The 22,235-nt window shown below is 43.1% G+C and overlaps 3 protein-coding genes across 3 annotated transcripts; all 3 read left to right on the top strand.

The window, feature by feature from the left end:
* Positions 1-438: 438 nt before the first annotated feature.
* Positions 439-6,165, top strand: LOC145423246 (tonsoku-like protein). The gene is made up of 7 exons (XM_080295508.1): positions 439-492; positions 3,215-3,526; positions 3,713-3,820; positions 3,885-4,151; positions 4,236-4,309; positions 4,443-4,576; positions 5,007-6,165. The coding sequence occupies exons 1-7, from the start codon at positions 439-441 to the stop codon at positions 5,201-5,203; spliced, it is 1,146 nt and encodes a 381-aa protein (XP_080151634.1). The 3' UTR covers positions 5,204-6,165.
* A 3,233-nt stretch (positions 6,166-9,398) lies between these two features.
* On the top strand, positions 9,399-12,866 carry LOC145423245 (tonsoku-like protein). The gene is made up of 8 exons (XM_080295507.1): positions 9,399-9,478; positions 9,618-9,774; positions 10,555-10,866; positions 11,053-11,160; positions 11,225-11,491; positions 11,576-11,649; positions 11,781-11,914; positions 12,344-12,866. The coding sequence occupies exons 1-8, from the start codon at positions 9,399-9,401 to the stop codon at positions 12,562-12,564; spliced, it is 1,353 nt and encodes a 450-aa protein (XP_080151633.1). The 3' UTR covers positions 12,565-12,866.
* Positions 12,867-16,717: 3,851 nt separating this feature from the next.
* LOC145423244 (tonsoku-like protein) lies at positions 16,718-20,819 on the top strand. The gene is made up of 8 exons (XM_080295506.1): positions 16,718-16,797; positions 16,932-17,088; positions 17,869-18,180; positions 18,367-18,474; positions 18,539-18,805; positions 18,890-18,963; positions 19,097-19,230; positions 19,661-20,819. Exons 1-8 carry the CDS (start codon positions 16,718-16,720, stop codon positions 19,855-19,857), a joined length of 1,329 nt encoding a protein of 442 aa, XP_080151632.1. The 3' UTR covers positions 19,858-20,819.
* The last annotated feature ends 1,416 nt before the right edge of the window (positions 20,820-22,235 follow it).

The raw sequence follows: 22,235 nt of genomic DNA, 5'->3' as shown, positions 1-22,235 counted from the left end.
CTCTTTTTCCTTGGTGGAGAGCAGCTGTCGGGACTTCTGCAATTCTGTGCAGCATAATCCGGGCCTCGCTTCCTCTTGAGTGGAAGCTGGAAATGTGTTTCTTCAGAATTTGGCTCTGGATTTTGGTGGTCCATTGTAGTAAAGCCAGCGTAAGCTTGTTGACTTTTGCCGTGTTTACTCTGAGACATGTTAGAGTGTTGATGAAGCGACTGTGTTAAAGGTTCAACTGTTTTAAAATGTTTCTCAGGTTTACCTTTGAATGCTGCAATCTTGAGTGTTGCAAATAAACTGACTGAAAGTTTGGGATTCTTACCCCTACTTATAGATTCACTACTATGACATCATAATGATGTCATAACAAAATGTAACAGTAACATTCTTTTTTTCTTCTTCTTTCTTTTAAATTTGGTGTTATTGTCTATAGGGCTTTGGAACGTGATGTCACGGGAGGGGGCGTGGCCTCCGGGCACCATTCTAGCAGGCCAAACAAAGGTACGGTGGCCCTGAGAGGCCAAACGGACTGCAACTTCAGAAAACACTTGCAAAAAGAAAAATGCTGCAAAAAGAAAAACACTTGCAAAAAGAAAAATGCTGCAAAAAGAAAAACACTTGCAAAAAGAAAAATGCTGCAAAAAGAAAAACGCTGCAAAAGCACACACAACACAACGGAAATAGGAAAAAAAATACAACAGAAATGTTTCTGGGGAGACAATAACCGGACGGACCAGTTGCACGAACCAAAACATGCTAACAAGTGCACTGGGACTGGGAGACACTTCAAAGAAGTGGAGTGGCCAAAGAGTAAACTTTCAAAAGTAAGTTCTGAATAATATGTCACTTATTTATGTGCTAATGTTTAATAATGAGGAACATTAGAACATTACTGTTGGCCACATGCCGGCAAAGTTATGTGACATTAGCGATGTTTGTACTTTCAGCATTTACTTTGTTTTAAAGCCTTTACTTTATACGCCAGATAGTCGACCTTAATCTTACAGAGAATCTGATGATTTTGTGGATAATTAAAGTCAGTCATATATCCACAAACACAACAGGCTGAAAGTCAGTGATGCTGCTCGGTTTGCAGTCCTGAATATTACGGAACAAGCAGGATTCACTGCACTGTTAATGTTTTGCAAGTGTTTTCTGAAGTTGCAGTCCGTTTGGCCTCTCAGGGCCACCGTAGCTTCCCGATGGTTAGGGAAAAATGCAGTGGCATGGCAGGATGCTGTAAACGGACCAAACTTCAGTCAAGAGAACAACTGAGATAATCCATCCACATACAGGTTAGTCATTAATGTGCTGCTGCATTGCCTGGGCTGTAGTTACATGGTAAGGTTTTAAAAACTGAGCTTTAAAATGAATAGTTGTAATAAACACTGAGAGAGGCCGACAGTGATCACTTACTTTTTGTAAGGGGCTTGTTGAGATTAAATAGAACAAGTTACAAAGCATTAAAACATGTTAAAAACACAACAGCCTTATTAAACGCAGAGTAGTTTGGGCCCAGAAGTAGGATTGATCACGTCATCACTTAAAGACCGGATAGACACATGGTGGAGTTACTTTGTTGTGTTTGTGTGTGTTTTTAAGTAGTTTTAAACTTTGTGATCCACAACAGGTAACAGTAAAAGATGAACATTTTTAAGCATAATGCTGTTACCAAACTACATTAATGGCCCAAAAACAGACCATAGAAAAAACCGTGGCTATGTGAAAAAAAATGATGACAACTAGTCCTAATTCAGGCTAATTGTTTTTTTGTTTTTTTGTTTTGTTTTTTTCCCGACATCCCTCCACACACACAGGCTGTGCTGGCTCACAGAAAGAGTGGGTCATCAACATTATCAGGCAGCTGGTGTTCATAGCAAGCCTCACCAGACAGCTTCAGTCCATATCGGATGTACAGGATGGAGTTAAGGCTCTGCAAGGACATCTGATTTGTAAGTTTGCTTTTTACCACACTCATCTGGGCCAAGAGTAGAGGAAACTGCCTTATCTTCTGCAGCTGGAATTCAAAACAAGTATTTGAACTCGGACACGGCCTGCAGATTAGACTGGGTTTGTTTGGTTTTTCTTTTTCGTGCTTTTCCCACTTTTCTAGCTTGTTGTGCCCTTTTTCTTTCAGGATCTGCAGTTTCCTCCCTGTCCAGTAGAGGCCTCTCTCAGAGAAAGAACAGCTTGGGGATGCAGATGATGACGATTGGAGATCAGACACACCGCCCCCACCTCTCCTTATCCATGCTTAGGTCAGAAGTGGAATGCTCTTTTGCTGTTTGTTAGTTACGGATGGAGTAACACTAACTAAGGAAATACACACAACACAGTGATTGTGAATAAGTCACTCCAAGTGTGAAAAGGTGATAGTCAGAGTGAGACTACACATGAATTATTCAGGAAATGCACACTCAGTGAGAGAATAACTATAATTCAGTGTCACTAGGGGATATAACTTGAAGATGATGTGTCTTCATTTCTGATTCATTTTGAACAGTGATGAATGTGGAAGTAAATGAGCGCGAGCTGATCAAAACGGGCGAGCTGTTTTTACATATTTCTGCAGCCTGGATGCCATGGGCTTTGTCCACGAGTAAAAGATGACATCGCCCATTTCGGATCTTATATATAGTTATACCTTGGTGTTTTGTAGCATCACCTGACAAACTTTTACTTTCCTGATGTTTAGACTTTCTGATCCCTCCACAGACTCTGTTTTGTCTTTCTACAAAGAGTTGACGACATTAAATAAATAAATAAATTGTCCTTCCACAATGACTTCATCTTTCTTACCCAGATGAGGCGTGCAGGTTTTAGACTGTATGATTCTGGTAAGAAGGTGAAGGGCTGATTATGTTAACAAGCTGCCTGAGAAACTACAATCTGAGAAACTGTAAAGATTAGAACCATTTCTATTACCAGACTGGATGCTGACTTGCTTTTGGAGCCAGCTTCCAGAAGACGCTGAAGGAATCACAGTTTTTGGGATTGAATCCTTGGCTTCACTTTCCCGCACCAGTGCAGGATAACTGATGGGTTTGTGTTGTGGGTTCTGGCTGACGTTTGCTCGTGGGGATCTCCCTCCTCTCCCTGAGCGATACAAGAAGGCCTGTCAAAGTCTAGCAGTGGGTGAGCAACACAGAGGAAATGCATTATAAAACGGACACATGTGCATTCTTGTATTCTGTTATGAAGTACCATCTCTTTCTACCTGTAGATGAGAACAAGCGTGTCTCCCGGCTATGTGAGGTTCGGGACCGGGGTTCCTCCGTGTCAGGACTCCAAATGTCTCGGTTTGGCCGCCTCTTCCCTCAGCCCGCTCCTCCGTGCCCTAAAACTTCAGGCCAGCCTCACGGAGCTGCGAATTTCTGGAAACCGTATGTCTGACGACCTTCTCCCTGAGCTGATTGCCACAACGCTCACCATGCCTCGTCTGCAGCTGCTGGACATTTCTGCCAACTGCATTACAGGGGACGGCCTGGAGAAGGCTGTAAATGCTTTAAAGGGACAGAGTGCACCTGCATTCCCGGTAAGGGCCTCAGCTAGCCAATAGTGGCAGCTCCAGGTTTACCATCTAACCTGTATTTAAGTACCTCTGGTCTTAATAACTACCTTAGATCTTAATAACAAGCTAACCTGATTCATATCAATGATATCTGTCAGAGAGAATTGGCTCTCGTGATCATTTGCTTTTTCTGCTCGTTTCCACTCAAAGTGCCTGGAGGAGCTGGACCTCAGTATGAACCCACTGGGGGACGGCGTGTCTGAGTCTCTGTCCTGTCTGCTGTCCTGCTGCCCTGTGCTAGCCAAGCGGTCTCTGCAGGTCTCACTGCTCATTTCCTTCAGCAGCATCGACTGCTGCTAGCCAGCGCGCTCACAGGTGACTCTCTAACAAGCAGCTGACTGAAGCCTTAAGCTTCACTGAACTCCCACCCATAAGCAAAACTGCAACTAACTTTACATCTTCTGAACGTTCAGGCACAGGCCATTTGAAAGCAGTGTGCCTGTCCCTCAATCCCCTGGGCTCCACCGGCTTTGAGCTGGTGTTAAAGACTCTGCCCCTCCACTGCCTCCCACACGTGGACCTGTCAGCTGTCTGCAGAGGGCCTGCTGATTACCCGGCACTGGAACACCTCGCCAAAGTCCTGTCACAGGTGTGCACGCAAAAATCATGCAATGTCATTTATTGTCGAAAGATATAATTGTGCAATCAGGTTAAGACTTTTGTGTTTTTGCAGGACGAGTGCTCTCTGACCCACCTCAGCCTGGCTGCAAATGGGCTGACAGACAGCAGTGTAGCTACCTTGGCGAGGTGTGTGTGTGTGTGTGTGTGTGTGAGGGCGTCATTTCTACGGCTCAGTTATTACTCATGTTAGTGGGGCTTTGCCTTTGTTTAAATTGTCACTCTTTACTGGCCTGTTGGACTTTTTCTTATTATTTCACAGGTGCCTCTCGTCGTGTCCCACACTGGTGAGTCTGAATCTGTCAGGAAATCCGTCTGTTACATCAGTGGGACTTCACAACATCCTGGCGTCTGTCAGAGAGGCCCGTCGACCACTGACACTTCTAAACCTCGAAGGTATGTCTGAACTTGGAGATACTCCATGGAGTTCCTTTATTTTTCTAAAGCTATTCTTAGATTCACCGTTTCACACTAATTCACAATTTGGATTTCTTTGATGTTTTTATCACCTGTGCAAAGTTGTACTTGGCAACAGTTTCTTTCTTGCTATCAGTGCGTTTCCTTTTGACGCATTTCTAAGTTTGAACATTTAGTATGTATGCACAGAGGTGTTACATGATGATTACACACACAGACATTACAATATAGAAGTGTGGTTTAAAGATTTAAAAAAAAGATTAGCTGTGAATTAATTTTCCATTTTATGGAGCAGAAAACATTGCTGAATGCTAGCTAACAGGCTACATTTGGATGTCAAATATTTATAGGGGGGAAAATGGAAATTATGGATATGAAATAAAATGATTCTTTGTTGCTTAACCTGCAGGTTGTCAGGTCTCTGGCCCCTGGGAGAGTCAAGACCTGGACAGTTTGTCAGAGCTGGTCCAGGATATCCGTCTTTGCTCTCAGACCCTCAACAAGCTGGACCGACAGACCTTGAAGCAGAGCTGGGACAGGACTCAGTCACACGGACACTTTCTCGACCGAAACTCCAAGTGCCTCCTCTCTGCCACCTCTACTTGAGGGTGGCAGGTGTGTTCATAATAAATAATTAATAATGAATTATTAATTTCCTAATAATTCATAATAAAAGTGGTCATTTTTATAAACATTTTGTTTAATGAGGCTACACCAAAAAGAAACAAGATAAAAACAAAATAAAGTGACATGGCGTCCACCGACAGTCTGTGGATAGCTTGTGTTTTATGCATTTTTGTCTGCCTTATTTATACATGTAAAGCTCTGTATCTGTATAAAGAGTTTGTGTTAGTGTGTGAGAGGTTTTGTGTCACAATGGTCCTGTTTTGTAGGATTTGATTTAAAAAAACAAACATAATTAAAGTAACCAACGATGCTATACGTTGACATCGTTCTTTCACTGTAAGACAAAGCAGGCTATGGTGAATAATCACAGCGATTTTCAGCTCTGAAGAAATCTATCTAGGAGCTATGACAGTGTAAAGACACCCTGCAATTTTAAATGTGTGGCGACATTTGAATGAGGCGCGTACCAGTAGAGGGAGCCAACGCACCACGAATGGTACACAGCCACAGATGCGCTTTGTGCAATGTATTTGTGACATGCAGGAGTGTCCGCAAAGAAATGTGAATAAGTTGTAAATCAAAAGCTAAAGAGCTCATTCTTGCACTGTTTTGATCAGAACACACGTGGGAATGTTCAAGTGTTGAGAATTTGTAATTATAAAGTGAATTAGGGAACGATATTAGATACTGCCACTGGCTAGATTTCAACCTGGGTCTCTCGCTCCCAAAGCGCGTTCTCTACGCCGCGGCCTGCCCTATAATATATTTCAAGCGTTTACCACAACTGAGAGGTGAAAACTGCCGTTTCTTCGTCTTACAAAATGTTCTGTAACTCCAAAAGTACACGGACTGTCGACATCATTCTTTCACTGTAACAATCAGCAGGCTTTAATAAAAAAGGAAAAAAAAATCAAGGCGGTTTTCAGGTCTCTAAAGAAAAATACATCTAGGAGATATGAGGAGTTGAAAACGCCTCTGTTACAGAATTTCAGCTGTCATTTTCATTCAAGTCTCCATAGACTTTGAATGTGGACATTTTTTAACTGTGTTGTTTCGAGGCCATTTGCGAGAAAACGGCAACTCCTACAATAATGACAGTGCCATTTTGTGAAAGGCAAGAAAAATACCTACATTTTGATGTATAATTTGTGTTAATGAAGGCAAAATTGAGCGTTTGTTCGGACATGAAGAAGAGATTGAGAAAGCGACAATGCATGGTGTGTTTGGCGTCCATAGCAACCATAACAACCAATATTGATTGATGGAAGAGATTTTGAGACAGGGGTAAAAAAAAAAAAAAAGGCAGAGAGAGCCCATTCTGTAGGCTCGCCTGTAGGCTTCTAGCAAGCGTAGCAAGTGAATTTCAGAGCCAGGGATTTTTTTTTTTTTTTTTTTTTTTTGTGTCCCCAACATATGGTCCGCATGGGATTCGAACCACTGCCCTCTGTCCTCAATCTCTGCCATAGGGCCTGTCACGTTCCCATGAGCCACTCGGCGCCCGGAATGACAGGGCAAAAGTGCTATATTTAAAGTGCGCACCTGCGCAGCCGCACCCCAATTTTCGGCTCTTTTTCATTAGCTGGACACCAGGCCTTATCTAGTCAGCCGTTCCAACCACATCCCTGCCAATGTGTGCCTACGTCAAGCCGCATACAAGTGTAACGCTCACAATTTTCTGCTATCACTCTAAGGCAACTTAAGTGTTAGTGACGTCACACCTATGCGCCACTGCCCTCTGTGGAGAATGGGAGAAATGTGCTTGCACCTCAACCTATGGACTCAGACGGACATTCAATCATCATCTTCCTCACTCAAGGTAACCTTATGGCTTGTAGGAACACTGCACGTGTATGATAAGACTGTAGCCGTTCAACCGGCCCTCGTAAGGTTGCTGAAGACAGTGAACACCGTGGAATTCTCAGTATCACTGTGGTCCTGGGTTTTTCCACTGTCCTGCTAAGTGCTTATGTAATTGTAACCAACATAGGAGAGAGACGTAACATCGTGGAAGAGACATAAAGTGAGTAAAAACGATCTAAATGCATTTAGAATATATTTAGAACTACAAATTACACTTTTCTTAGCAATTATTGTTTTTTATGTCAAGCTTCAAGCTAGCTTCTTTATTGGGGCTTGGGACCAGCAAAAGTGACCCGAAATTTGGTCTTTAAGTCTGGTCATTAGCGTGTCTGGACCCAAACTACACTGCAGGTCCCAAAGTCAAATGATCACTGAGAGTTAAAAATCTGTCTGAAGTTAGAAGTTAGCAGAGAGTTAGCTCACTAGTTTCCGTCTAAATATAATATACCAGGTTCTGACTGAGGGATTTCTAAAACAAATTAAAAGGCACAGCTCTGCTATCACTTCTGACATACATGAAGACAGGAAAGTAAGCAGCAGTGATGTTTGTAGGGTTACTGAAGTTTGGCTAGCTGGTATATAGTGATGTGCTATGTGACTAGCGAAACAGCTATGTTAGCATAACATTAACACAGTGATGAAGGGGAACTTTTTTCCACTGGATAAGAATTAAGGTGAGGGTTCCCGATGGTTAGGGACAAATGCAGTGGCATGGCAGGATGCTGTAAACGGACCAAACTTCAGTCAAGAGAACAACTGAGATAATCCATCCACATACAGGTTAGTCATTAATGTGCTGCTGCATTGCCTGGGCTGTAGTTACATGGTAAGGTTTTAAAAACTGAGCTTTAAAATGAATAGTTGTAATAAAAACTGAGAGAGGCCGACAGTGATCACTTACTTTTTGTAAGGGGCTTGTTGAGATTAAATAGAACAAGTTACAAAGCATTAAAACATGTTAAAAACACAACAGCCTTATTAAACGCAGAGTAGTTTGGGCCCAGAAGTAGGATTGATCACGTCATCACTTAAAGACCGGATAGACACATGGTGGAGTTACTTTGTTGTGTTTGTGTGTGTTTTTAAGTAGTTTTAAACTTTGTGATCCACAACAGGTAACAGTAAAAGATGAACATTTTTAAGCATAATGCTGTTACCAAACTACATTAATGGCCCAAAAACAGACCATAGAAAAAACCGTGGCTATGTGAAAAAAAATGATGACAACTAGTCCTAATTCAGGCTAATTGTTTTTTTGTTTTTTTGTTTTGTTTTTTTCCCGACATCCCTCCACACACACAGGCTGTGCTGGCTCACAGAAAGAGTGGGTCATCAACATTATCAGGCAGCTGGTGTTCATAGCAAGCCTCACCAGACAGCTTCAGTCCATATCGGATGTACAGGATGGAGTTAAGGCTCTGCAAGGACATCTGATTTGTAAGTTTGCTTTTTACCACACTCATCTGGGCCAAGAGTAGAGGAAACTGCCTTATCTTCTGCAGCTGGAATTCAAAACAAGTATTTGAACTCGGACACGGCCTGCAGATTAGACTGGGTTTGTTTGGTTTTTCTTTTTTGTGCTTTTCCCACTTTTCTAGCTTGTTGTGCCCTTTTTCTTTCAGGATCTGCAGTTTCCTCCCTGTCCAGTAGAGGCCTCTCTCAGAGAAAGAACAGCTTGGGGATGCAGATGATGACGATTGGAGATCAGACACACCGCCCCCACCTCTCCTTATCCATGCTTAGGTCAGAAGTGGAATGCTCTTTTGCTGTTTGTTAGTTACGGATGGAGTAACACTAACTAAGGAAATACACACAACACAGTGATTGTGAATAAGTCACTCCAAGTGTGAAAAGGTGATAGTCAGAGTGAGACTACACATGAATTATTCAGGAAATGCACACTCAGTGAGAGAATAACTATAATTCAGTGTCACTAGGGGATATAACTTGAAGATGATGTGTCTTCATTTCTGATTCATTTTGAACAGTGATGAATGTGGAAGTAAATGAGCGCGAGCTGATCAAAACGGGCGAGCTGTTTTTACATATTTCTGCAGCCTGGATGCCATGGGCTTTGTCCACGAGTAAAAGATGACATCGCCCATTTCGGATCTTATATATAGTTATACCTTGGTGTTTTGTAGCATCACCTGACAAACTTTTACTTTCCTGATGTTTAGACTTTCTGATCCCTCCACAGACTCTGCTTTGTCTTTCTACAAAGAGTTGACGACATTAAATACAGATGTTTTAACAGTGCTTGAATGTTTTATTTTGTTTAATCTAGCCTCCAACTCAAACTTTGGTTGCTCCTATGCCCACGTCACTTCCTCCACCAATCAGAATGAGGGTCCGGGTTCAGGAAGACGTCTTCCTGATCCCAGTTCCACAAAGGTCGGTGAAAAGTTTTAAGTTTGAGCAGTACATAAAAATAAATCCCAATCTGATTGGTATAGTGTTTTTTTGTTGTTGTTGTTGTTGTTGTTTTGTTTTTAATTTCTGTTTAATCGCCGGTCATTGCTCTGCATCCCAGTGAGGCCAACTCCTGCTCTGTGTCGTGGCTGTGTGAGCAGGCAGCTCAGCGTTACTACCAGAAATGTGGCCTCCTGCCTCGTCTCTCTCTGCAGAAAGAAGGCGCTCTGCTCTCCCCGCAGGACCAGCTACTGGCCGTCCTGCACACAAATGAAGAGGTGAGGTGACACTGAGGAGAGCCAGAAGTGACCATACTTGGACCACAGACAATTTAAAAGATGCTGAAGACTACCATGATTGGTTGATGAAGTCTGATCACGAGTGTTTAAGACAAATGTTGTCACCGTTGCTATCTTGGATTTAAAAAAAACAAAACAACCCACAGTGACAAGAGGACGGCTATGACTGTGAAACAGCTTGCATGTCAGCCAGTGAGCATACTCCTTTTCTTAGGCAAAGTATGGCCCAAATTCATAAAATAGACTTTCTCATAGACACAGAGGTCTTTTCATTAAATCACTGATAGAAGGAATGGAGGTTCTAGGTCCTTCCACAATGACTTCATCTTTCTTACCCAGATGAGGCGTGCAGGTTTTAGACTGTATGATTCTGGTAAGAAGGTGAAGGGCTGATTATGTTAACAAGCTGCCTGAGAAACTACAATCTGAGAAACTGTAAAGATTAGAACCATTTCTATTACCAGACTGGATGCTGACTTGCTTTTGGAGCCAGCTTCCAGAAGACACTGAAGGAATCACAGTTTTTGGGATTGAATCCTTGGCTTCACTTTCCCGCACCAGTGCAGGATAACTGATGGGTTTGTGTTGTGGGTTCTGGCTGACGTTTGCTCGTGGGGATCTCCCTCCTCTCCCTGAGCGATACAAGAAGGCCTGTCAAAGTCTAGCAGTGGGTGAGCAACACAGAGGAAATGCATTATAAAACGGACACATGTGCATTCTTGTATTCTGTTATGAAGTACCATCTCTTTCTACCTGTAGATGAGAACAAGCGTGTCTCCCGGCTATGTGAGGTTCGGGACCGGGGTTCCTCCGTGTCAGGACTCCAAATGTCTCGGTTTGGCCGCCTCTTCCCTCAGCCCGCTCCTCCGTGCCCTAAAACTTCAGGCCAGCCTCACGGAGCTGCGAATTTCTGGAAACCGTATGTCTGACGACCTTCTCCCTGAGCTGATTGCCACAACGCTCACCATGCCTCGTCTGCAGCTGCTGGACATTTCTGCCAACTGCATTACAGGGGACGGCCTGGAGAAGGCTGTAAATGCTTTAAAGGGACAGAGTGCACCTGCATTCCCGGTAAGGGCCTCAGCTAGCCAATAGTGGCAGCTCCAGGTTTACCATCTAACCTGTATTTAAGTACCTCTGGTCTTAATAACTACCTTAGATCTTAATAACAAGCTAACCTGATTCATATCAATGATATCTGTCAGAGAGAATTGGCTCTCGTGATCATTTGCTTTTTCTGCTCGTTTCCACTCAAAGTGCCTGGAGGAGCTGGACCTCAGTATGAACCCACTGGGGGACGGCGTGTCTGAGTCTCTGTCCTGTCTGCTGTCCTGCTGCCCTGTGCTAGCCAGGCGGTCTCTGCAGGTCTCACTGCTCATTTCCTTCAGCAGCATCGACTGCTGCTAGCCAGCGCGCTCACAGGTGACTCTCTAACAAGCAGCTGACTGAAGCCTTAAGCTTCACTGAACTCCCACCCATAAGCAAAACTGCAACTAACTTTACATCTTCTGAACGTTCAGGCACAGGCCATTTGAAAGCAGTGTGCCTGTCCCTCAATCCCCTGGGCTCCACCGGCTTTGAGCTGGTGTTAAAGACTCTGCCCCTCCACTGCCTCCCACACGTGGACCTGTCAGCTGTCTGCAGAGGGCCTGCTGATTACCCGGCACTGGAACACCTCGCCAAAGTCCTGTCACAGGTGTGCACGCAAAAATCATGCAATGTCATTTATTGTCGAAAGATATAATTGTGCAATCAGGTTAAGACTTTTGTGTTTTTGCAGGACGAGTGCTCTCTGACCCACCTCAGCCTGGCTGCAAATGGGCTGACAGACAGCAGTGTAGCTACCTTGGCGAGGTGTGTGTGTGTGTGTGTGTGTGAGGGCGTCATTTCTACAGCTCAGTTATTACTCATGTTAGTGGGGCTTTGCCTTTGTTTAAATTGTCACTCTTTACTGGCCTGTTGGACTTTTTCTTATTATTTCACAGGTGCCTCTCGTCGTGTCCCACACTGGTGAGTCTGAATCTGTCAGGAAATCCGTCTGTTACATCAGTGGGACTTCACAACATCCTGGCGTCTGTCAGAGAGGCCCGTCGACCACTGACACTTCTAAACCTCGAAGGTATGTCTGAACTTGGAGATACTCCATGGAGTTCCTTATTTTTTCTAAAGCTATTCTTAGATTCACCGTTTCACAATTTGGATTTCTTTGATGTTTTTATCACCTGTGCAAAGTTGTACTTGGCAACAGTTTCTTTCTTGCTATCAGTGCGTTTCCTTTTGACGCATTTCTAAGTTTGAACATTTAGTATGTATGCACAGAGGTGTTACATGATGATTACACACACAGACATTACAATATAGAAGTGTGGTTTAAAGATTTAAAAAAAAAGATTAGCTGTGAATTAATTTTCCATTTTATGGAGCAGAAAACATTGCTGAATGCTAGCTAACAGGCTACATTTGGATGTCAAATATTTATAGGGGGGAAAATGGAAATTATGGATATGAAATAAAATGATTCTTTGTTGCTTAACCTGCATGTTGTCAGGTCTCTGGCCCCTGGGAGAGTCAAGACCTGGACAGTTTGTCAGAGCTGGTCCAGGATATCCGTCTTTGCTCTCAGACCCTCAACAAGCTGGACCGACAGACCTTGAAGCAGAGCTGGGACAGGACTCAGTCACACGGACACTTTCTCGACCGAAACTCCAAGTGCCTCCTCTCTGCCACCTCTACTTGAGGGTGGCAGGTGTGTTCATAATAAATAATTAATAATGAATTATTAATTTCCTAATAATTCATAATAAAAGTGGTCATTTTTATAAACATTTTGTTTAATGAGGCTACACCAAAAAGAAACAAGATAAAAACAAAATAAAGTGACATGGCGTCCACCGACAGTCTGTGGATAGCTTGTGTTTTATGCATTTTTGTCTGCCTTATTTATACATGTAAAGCTCTGTATCTGTATAAAGAGTTTGTGTTAGTGTGTGAGAGGTTTTGTGTCACAATGGTCCTGTTTTGTAGGATTTGATTTAAAAAAACAAACATAATTAAAGTAACCAACGATGCTATACGTTGACATCGTTCTTTCACTGTAAGACAAAGCAGGCTATGGTGAATAATCACAGCGATTTTCAGCTCTGAAGAAATCTATCTAGGAGCTATGACAGTGTAAAGACACCCTGCAATTTTAAATGTGTGGCGACATTTGAATGAGGCGCGTACCAGTAGAGGGAGCCAACGCACCACGAATGGTACACAGCCACAGATGCGCTTTGTGCAATGTATTTGTGACATGCAGGAGTGTCCGCAAAGAAATGTGGATAAGTTGTAAATCAAAAGCTAAAGAGCTCATTCTTGCACTGTTTTGATCAGAACACACGTGGGAATGTTCAAGTGTTGAGAATTTGTAATTATAAAGTGAATTAGGGAACGATATTAGATACTGCCACTGGCTAGATTTCAACCTGGGTCTCTCGCTCCCAAAGCGCGTTCTCTACGCCGCGGCCTGCCCTATAATATATTTCAAGCGTTTACCACAACTGAGAGGTGAAAACTGCCGTTTCTTCGTCTTACAAAATGTTCTGTAACTCCAAAAGTACACGGACTGTCGACATCATTCTTTCACTGTAACAATCAGCAGGCTTTAATAAAAAAGGAAAAAAAAATCAAGGCGGTTTTCAGGTCTCTAAAGAAAAATACATCTAGGAGATATGAGGAGTTGAAAACGCCTCTGTTACAGAATTTCAGCTGTCATTTTCATTCAAGTCTCCATAGACTTTGAATGTGGACATTTTTTAACTGTGTTGCTTCAAGGCCATTTGCGAGAAAACGGCAACTCCTACAATAATGACAGTGCCATTTTGTGAAAGGCAAGAAAAATACCTACATTTTGATGTATAATTTGTGTTAATGAAGGCAAAATTGAGCGTTTGTTCGGACATGAAGAAGAGATTGAGAAAGCGACAATGCATGGTGTGTTTGGCGTCCATAGCAACCATAACAACCAATATTGATTGATGGAAGAGATTTTGAGACAGGGGTAAAAAAAAAAGGCAGAGAGAGCCCATTCTGTAGGCTCGCCTGTAGGCTTCTAGCAAGCGTAGCAAGTGAATTTCAGAGCCAGGGATTTTTTTTTTTTTTTTTTTTTTTTTGTGTCCCCAACATATGGTCCGCATGGGATTCGAACCACTGCCCTCTGTCCTCAATCTCTGCCATAGGGCCTGTCACGTTCCCATGAGCCACTCGGACAGCCCGGAATGACAGGGCAAAAGTGCTATATTTAAAGTGCACACCTGCGCAGCCGCACCCCAATTTTCGGCTCTTTTTCATTAGCTGGACACCAGGCCTTATCTAGTCAGCCGTTCCAACCACATCCCTGCCAATGTGTGCCTACGTCAAGCCGCATACAAGTGTAACGCTCACAATTTTCTGCTATCACTCTAAGGCAACTTAAGTGTTAGTGACGTCACACCTATGCGCCACTGCCCTCTGTGGAGAATGGGAGAAATGTGCTTGCACCTCAACCTATAGACTCAGACGGACATTCAATCATCATCTTCCTCACTCAAGGTAACCTTATGGCTTGTAGGAACACTGCACGTGTATGATAAGACTGTAGCCGTTCAACCGGCCCTCGTAAGGTTGCTGAAGACAGTGAACACCGTGGAATTCTCAGTATCACTGTGGTCCTGGGTTTTTCCACTGTCCTGCTAAGTGCTTATGTAATTGTAACCAACATAGGAGAGAGACGTAACATCGTGGAAGAGACATAAAGTGAGTAAAAACGATCTAAATGCATTTAGAATATATTTAGAACTACAAATTACACTTTTCTTAGCAATTATTGTTTTTTATGTCAAGCTTCAAGCTAGCTTCTTTATTGGGGCTTGGGACCAGCAAAAGTGACCCGAAATTTGGTCTTTAAGTCTGGTCATTAGCGTGTCTGGACCCAAACTACACTGCAGGTCCCAAAGTCAAATGATCACTGAGAGTTAAAAATCTGTCTGAAGTTAGAAGTTAGCAGAGAGTTAGCTCACTAGTTTCCGTCTAAATATAATATACCAGGTTCTGACTGAGGGATTTCTAAAACAAATTAAAAGGCACAGCTCTGCTATCACTTCTGACATACATGAAGACAGGAAAGTAAGCAGCAGTGATGTTTGTAGGGTTACTGAAGTTTGGCTAGCTGGTATATAGTGATGTGCTATGTGACTAGCGAAACAGCTATGTTAGCATAACATTAACACAGTGATGAAGGGGAACTTTTTTCCACTGGATAAGAATTAAGGTGAGGGTTCCCGATGGTTAGGGACAAATGCAGTGGCATGGCAGGATGCTGTAAACGGACCAAACTTCAGTCAAGAGAACAACTGAGATAATCCATCCACATACAGGTTAGTCATTAATGTGCTGCTGCATTGCCTGGGCTGTAGTTACATGGTAAGGTTTTAAAAACTGAGCTTTAAAATGAATAGTTGTAATAAAAACTGAGAGAGGCCGACAGTGATCACTTACTTTTTGTAAGGGGCTTGTTGAGATTAAATAGAACAAGTTACAAAGCATTAAAACATGTTAAAAACACAACAGCCTTATTAAACGCAGAGTAGTTTGGGCCCAGAAGTAGGATTGATCACGTCATCACTTAAAGACCGGATAGACACATGGTGGAGTTACTTTGTTGTGTTTGTGTGTGTTTTTAAGTAGTTTTAAACTTTGTGATCCACAACAGGTAACAGTAAAAGATGAACATTTTTAAGCATAATGCTGTTACCAAACTACATTAATGGCCCAAAAACAGACCATAGAAAAAACCGTGGCTATGTGAAAAAAAATGATGACAACTAGTCCTAATTCAGGCTAATTGTTTTTTTGTTTTGTTTTTTTCCCGACATCCCTCCACACACACAGGCTGTGCTGGCTCACAGAAAGAGTGGGTCATCAACATTATCAGGCAGCTGGTGTTCATAGCAAGCCTCACCAGACAGCTTCAGTCCATATCGGATGTACAGGATGGAGTTAAGGCTCTGCAAGGACATCTGATTTGTAAGTTTGCTTTTTACCACACTCATCTGGGCCAAGAGTAGAGGAAACTGCCTTATCTTCTGCAGCTGGAATTTAAAACAAGTATTTGAACTCGGATACGGCCTGCAGATTAGACTGGGTTTGTTTGGTTTTTCTTTTTCGTGCTTTTCCCACTTTTCTAGCTTGTTGTGCCCTTTTTCTTTCAGGATCTGCAGTTTCCTCCCTGTCCAGTAGAGGCCTCTCTCAGAGAAAGAACAGCTTGGGGATGCAGATGATGACGATTGGAGATCAGACACACCGCCCCCACCTCTCCTTATCCATGCTTAGGTCAGAAGTGGAATGCTCTTTTGCTGTTTGTTAGTTACGGATGGAGTAACACTAACTAAGGAAATACACACAACACAGTGATTGTGAATAAGTCACTCCAAGTGTGAAAAGGTGATAGTCAGAGTGAGACTACACATGAATTATTCAGGAAATGCACACTCAGTGAGAGAATAACTATAATTCAGTGTCACTAGGGGATATAACTTGAAGATGATGTGTCTTCATTTCTGATTCATTTTGAACAGTGATGAATGTGGAAGTAAATGAGCGCGAGCTGATCAAAACGGGCGAGCTGTTTTTACATATTTCTGCAGCCTGGATGCCGTGGGCTTTGTCCAGGAGTAAAAGATGACATCGCCCATTTCGGATCTTATATATAGTTATACCTTGGTGTTTTGTAGCATCACCTGACAAACTTTTACTTTCCTGATGTTTAGACTTTCTGATCCCTCCACAGACTCTGTTTTGTCTTTCTACAAAGAGTTGACGACATTAAATACAGATGTTTTAACAGTGCTTGAATGTTTTATTTTGTTTACTCTAGCCTCCAACTCAAACTTTGGTTGCTCCTATGCCCACGTCACTTCCTCCACCAATCAGAATGAGGGTCCGGGTTCAGGAAGACGTCTTCCTGATCCCAGTTCCACAAAGGTCGGTGAAAAGTTTTAAGTTTGAGCAGTACATAAAAATAAATCCCAATCTGATTGGTATAGTGTTTTTTTGTTGTTGTTGTTGTTGTTGTTTTTAATTTCTGTTTAATCGCCGGTCATTGCTCTGCATCCCAGTGAGGCCAACTCCTGCTCTGTGTCGTGGCTGTGTGAGCAGGCAGCTCAGCGTTACTACCAGAAATGTGGCCTCCTGCCTCGTCTCTCTCTGCAGAAAGAAGGCGCTCTGCTCTCCCCGCAGGACCAGCTACTGGCCGTCCTGCACACAAATGAAGAGGTGAGGTGACACTGAGGAGAGCCAGAAGTGACCATACTTGGACCACAGACAATTTAAAAGATGCTGAAGACTACCATGATTGGTTGATGAAGTCTGATCACGAGTGTTTAAGACAAATGTTGTCACCGTTGCTATCTTGGATTTAAAAAAAACAAAACAACCCACAGTGACAAGAGGACGGCTATGACTGTGAAACAGCTTGCATGTCAGCCAGTGAGCATACTCCTTTTCTTAGGCAAAGTATGGCCCAAATTCATAAAATAGACTTTCTCATAGACACAGAGGTCTTTTCATTAAATCACTGATAGAAGGAATGGAGGTTCTAGGTCCTTCCACAATGACTTCATCTTTCTTACCCAGATGAGGCGTGCAGGTTTTAGACTGTATGATTCTGGTAAGAAGGTGAAGGGCTGATTATGTTAACAAGCTGCCTGAGAAACTACAATCTGAGAAACTGTAAAGATTAGAACCATTTCTATTACCAGACTGGATGCTGACTTGCTTTTGGAGCCAGCTTCCAGAAGACGCTGAAGGAATCACAGTTTTTGGGATTGAATCCTTGGCTTCACTTTCCCGCACCAGTGCAGGATAACTGATGGGTTTGTGTTGTGGGTTCTGGCTGACGTTTGCTCGTGGGGATCTCCCTCCTCTCCCTGAGCGATACAAGAAGGCCTGTCAAAGTCTAGCAGTGGGTGAGCAACACAGAGGAAATGCATTATAAAACGGACACATGTGCATTCTTGTATTCTGTTATGAAGTACCATCTCTTTCTACCTGTAGATGAGAACAAGCGTGTCTCCCGGCTATGTGAGGTTCGGGACCGGGGTTCCTCCGTGTCAGGACTCCAAATGTCTCGGTTTGGCCGCCTCTTCCCTCAGCCCGCTCCTCCGTGCCCTAAAACTTCAGGCCAGCCTCACGGAGCTGCGAATTTCTGGAAACCGTATGTCTGACGACCTTCTCCCTGAGCTGATTGCCACAACGCTCACCATGCCTCGTCTGCAGCTGCTGGACATTTCTGCCAACTGCATTACAGGGGACGGCCTGGAGAAGGCTGTAAATGCTTTAAAGGGACAGAGTGCACCTGCATTCCCGGTAAGGGCCTCAGCTAGCCAATAGTGGCAGCTCCAGGTTTACCATCTAACCTGTATTTAAGTACCTCTGGTCTTAATAACTACCTTAGATCTTAATAACAAGCTAACCTGATTCATATCAATGATATCTGTCAGAGAGAATTGGCTCTCGTGATCATTTGCTTTTTCTGCTCGTTTCCACTCAAAGTGCCTGGAGGAGCTGGACCTCAGTATGAACCCACTGGGGGACGGCGTGTCTGAGTCTCTGTCCTGTCTGCTGTCCTGCTGCCCTGTGCTAGCCAAGCGGTCTCTGCAGGTCTCACTGCTCATTTCCTTCAGCAGCATCGACTGCTGCTAGCCAGCGCGCTCACAGGTGACTCTCTAACAAGCAGCTGACTGAAGCCTTAAGCTTCACTGAACTCCCACCCATAAGCAAAACTGCAACTAACTTTACATCTTCTGAACGTTCAGGCACAGGCCATTTGAAAGCAGTGTGCCTGTCCCTCAATCCCCTGGGCTCCACCGGCTTTGAGCTGGTGTTAAAGACTCTGCCCCTCCACTGCCTCCCACACGTGGACCTGTCAGCTGTCTGCAGAGGGCCTGCTGATTACCCGGCACTGGAACACCTCGCCAAAGTCCTGTCACAGGTGTGCACGCAAAAATCATGCAATGTCATTTATTGTCGAAAGATATAATTGTGCAATCAGGTTAAGACTTTTGTGTTTTTGCAGGACGAGTGCTCTCTGACCCACCTCAGCCTGGCTGCAAATGGGCTGACAGACAGCAGTGTAGCTACCTTGGCGAGGTGTGTGTGTGTGTGTGTGTGTGTGAGGGCGTCATTTCTACGGCTCAGTTATTACTCATGTTAGTGGGGCTTTGCCTTTGTTTAAATTGTCACTCTTTACTGGCCTGTTGGACTTTTTCTTATTATTTCACAGGTGCCTCTCGTCGTGTCCCACACTGGTGAGTCTGAATCTGTCAGGAAATCCGTCTGTTACATCAGTGGGACTTCACAACATCCTGGCGTCTGTCAGAGAGGCCCGTCGACCACTGACACTTCTAAACCTCGAAGGTATGTCTGAACTTGGAGATACTCCATGGAGTTCCTTTATTTTTCTAAAGCTATTCTTAGATTCACCGTTTCACACTAATTCACAATTTGGATTTCTTTGATGTTTTTATCACCTGTGCAAAGTTGTACTTGGCAACAGTTTCTTTCTTGCTATCAGTGCGTTTCCTTTTGACGCATTTCTAAGTTTGAACATTTAGTATGTATGCACAGAGGTGTTACATGATGATTACACACACAGACATTACAATATAGAAGTGTGGTTTAAAGATTTAAAAAAAAGATTAGCTGTGAATTAATTTTCCATTTTATGGAGCAGAAAACATTGCTGAATGCTAGCTAACAGGCTACATTTGGATGTCAAATATTTATAGGGGGGAAAATGGAAATTATGGATATGAAATAAAATGATTCTTTGTTGCTTAACCTGCAGGTTGTCAGGTCTCTGGCCCCTGGGAGAGTCAAGACCTGGACAGTTTGTCAGAGCTGGTCCAGGATATCCGTCTTTGCTCTCAGACCCTCAACAAGCTGGACCGACAGACCTTGAAGCAGAGCTGGGACAGGACTCAGTCACACGGACACTTTCTCGACCGAAACTCCAAGTGCCTCCTCTCTGCCACCTCTACTTGAGGGTGGCAGGTGTGTTCATAATAAATAATTAATAATGAATTATTAATTTCCTAATAATTCATAATAAAAGTGGTCATTTTTATAAACATTTTGTTTAATGAGGCTACACCAAAAAGAAACAAGATAAAAACAAAATAAAGTGACATGGCGTCCACCGACAGTCTGTGGATAGCTTGTGTTTTATGCATTTTTGTCTGCCTTATTTATACATGTAAAGCTCTGTATCTGTATAAAGAGTTTGTGTTAGTGTGTGAGAGGTTTTGTGTCACAATGGTCCTGTTTTGTAGGATTTGATTTAAAAAAACAAACATAATTAAAGTAACCAACGATGCTATACGTTGACATCGTTCTTTCACTGTAAGACAAAGCAGGCTATGGTGAATAATCACAGCGATTTTCAGCTCTGAAGAAATCTATCTAGGAGCTATGACAGTGTAAAGACACCCTGCAATTTTAAATGTGTGGCGACATTTGAATGAGGCGCGTACCAGTAGAGGGAGCCAACGCACCACGAATGGTACACAGCCACAGATGCGCTTTGTGCAATGTATTTGTGACATGCAGGAGTGTCCGCAAAGAAATGTGAATAAGTTGTAAATCAAAAGCTAAAGAGCTCATTCTTGCACTGTTTTGATCAGAACACACGTGGGAATGTTCAAGTGTTGAGAATTTGTAATTATAAAGTGAATTAGGGAACGATATTAGATACTGCCACTGGCTAGATTTCAACCTGGGTCTCTCGCTCCCAAAGCGCGTTCTCTACGCCGCGGCCTGCCCTATAATATATTTCAAGCGTTTACCACAACTGAGAGGTGAAAACTGCCGTTTCTTCGTCTTACAAAATGTTCTGTAACTCCAAAAGTACACGGACTGTCGACATCATTCTTTCACTGTAACAATCAGCAGGCTTTAATAAAAAAGGAAAAAAAAATCAAGGCGGTTTTCAGGTCTCTAAAGAAAAATACATCTAGGAGATATGAGGAGTTGAAAACGCCTCTGTTACAGAATTTCAGCTGTCATTTTCATTCAAGTCTCCATAGACTTTGAATGTGGACATTTTTTAACTGTGTTGTTTCGAGGCCATTTGCGAGAAAACGGCAACTCCTACAATAATGACAGTGCCATTTTGTGAAAGGCAAGAAAAATACCTACATTTTGATGTATAATTTGTGTTAATGAAGGCAAAATTGAGCGTTTGTTCGGACATGAAGAAGAGATTGAGAAAGCGACAATGCATGGTGTGTTTGGCGTCCATAGCAACCATAACAACCAATATTGATTGATGGAAGAGATTTTGAGACAGGGGTAAAAAAAAAAAAAAAGGCAGAGAGAGCCCATTCTGTAGGCTCGCCTGTAGGCTTCTAGCAAGCGTAGCAAGTGAATTTCAGAGCCAGGGATTTTTTTTTTTTTTTTTTTTTTTTTGTGTCCCCAACATATGGTCCGCATGGGATTCGAACCACTGCCCTCTGTCCTCAATCTCTGCCATAGGGCCTGTCACGTTCCCATGAGCCACTCGGCGCCCGGAATGACAGGGCAAAAGTGCTATATTTAAAGTGCGCACCTGCGCAGCCGCACCCCAATTTTCGGCTCTTTTTCATTAGCTGGACACCAGGCCTTATCTAGTCAGCCGTTCCAACCACATCCCTGCCAATGTGTGCCTACGTCAAGCCGCATACAAGTGTAACGCTCACAATTTTCTGCTATCACTCTAAGGCAACTTAAGTGTTAGTGACGTCACACCTATGCGCCACTGCCCTCTGTGGAGAATGGGAGAAATGTGCTTGCACCTCAACCTATGGACTCAGACGGACATTCAATCATCATCTTCCTCACTCAAGGTAACCTTATGGCTTGTAGGAACACTGCACGTGTATGATAAGACTGTAGCCGTTCAACCGGCCCTCGTAAGGTTGCTGAAGACAGTGAACACCGTGGAATTCTCAGTATCACTGTGGTCCTGGGTTTTTCCACTGTCCTGCTAAGTGCTTATGTAATTGTAACCAACATAGGAGAGAGACGTAACATCGTGGAAGAGACATAAAGTGAGTAAAAACGATCTAAATGCATTTAGAATATATTTAGAACTACAAATTACACTTTTCTTAGCAATTATTGTTTTTTATGTCAAGCTTCAAGCTAGCTTCTTTATTGGGGCTTGGGACCAGCAAAAGTGACCCGAAATTTGGTCTTTAAGTCTGGTCATTAGCGTGTCTGGACCCAAACTACACTGCAGGTCCCAAAGTCAAATGATCACTGAGAGTTAAAAATCTGTCTGAAGTTAGAAGTTAGCAGAGAGTTAGCTCACTAGTTTCCGTCTAAATATAATATACCAGGTTCTGACTGAGGGATTTCTAAAACAAATTAAAAGGCACAGCTCT

This window comes from Astatotilapia calliptera, chromosome 20 (assembly GCF_964374335.1).
Source record: "Astatotilapia calliptera chromosome 20, fAstCal68.1, whole genome shotgun sequence".
NCBI lineage: Eukaryota > Metazoa > Chordata > Actinopteri > Cichliformes > Cichlidae > Astatotilapia > Astatotilapia calliptera.
This window is presented reverse-complemented; position numbering and strand designations above follow the sequence as displayed.

Bases quoted from the DNA above. Each gene is read 5' to 3' on its own strand.
- LOC145423246 (XM_080295508.1), top strand. From the start codon at position 439: ATGTCACGGGAGGGGGCGTGGCCTCCGGGCACCATTCTAGCAGGCCAA. The intron at 493-3,214 runs GTACGGTGGCCC...TTCTACCTGTAG, and splicing joins TTCTAGCAGGCCAAACAAAG to ATGAGAACAAGCGTGTCTCC. The intron at 4,310-4,442 runs GTGTGTGTGTGT...ATTATTTCACAG, and splicing joins AGTGTAGCTACCTTGGCGAG to GTGCCTCTCGTCGTGTCCCA.
- LOC145423245 (XM_080295507.1), top strand. From the start codon at position 9,399: ATGCCCACGTCACTTCCTCCACCAATCAGAATGAGGGTCCGGGTTCAG. The intron at 9,775-10,554 runs GTGAGGTGACAC...TTCTACCTGTAG, and splicing joins TCCTGCACACAAATGAAGAG to ATGAGAACAAGCGTGTCTCC. The intron at 11,915-12,343 runs GTATGTCTGAAC...GCATGTTGTCAG, and splicing joins GACACTTCTAAACCTCGAAG to GTCTCTGGCCCCTGGGAGAG.
- LOC145423244 (XM_080295506.1), top strand. From the start codon at position 16,718: ATGCCCACGTCACTTCCTCCACCAATCAGAATGAGGGTCCGGGTTCAG. The intron at 17,089-17,868 runs GTGAGGTGACAC...TTCTACCTGTAG, and splicing joins TCCTGCACACAAATGAAGAG to ATGAGAACAAGCGTGTCTCC. The intron at 18,806-18,889 runs GTGTGCACGCAA...GTGTTTTTGCAG, and splicing joins TCGCCAAAGTCCTGTCACAG to GACGAGTGCTCTCTGACCCA.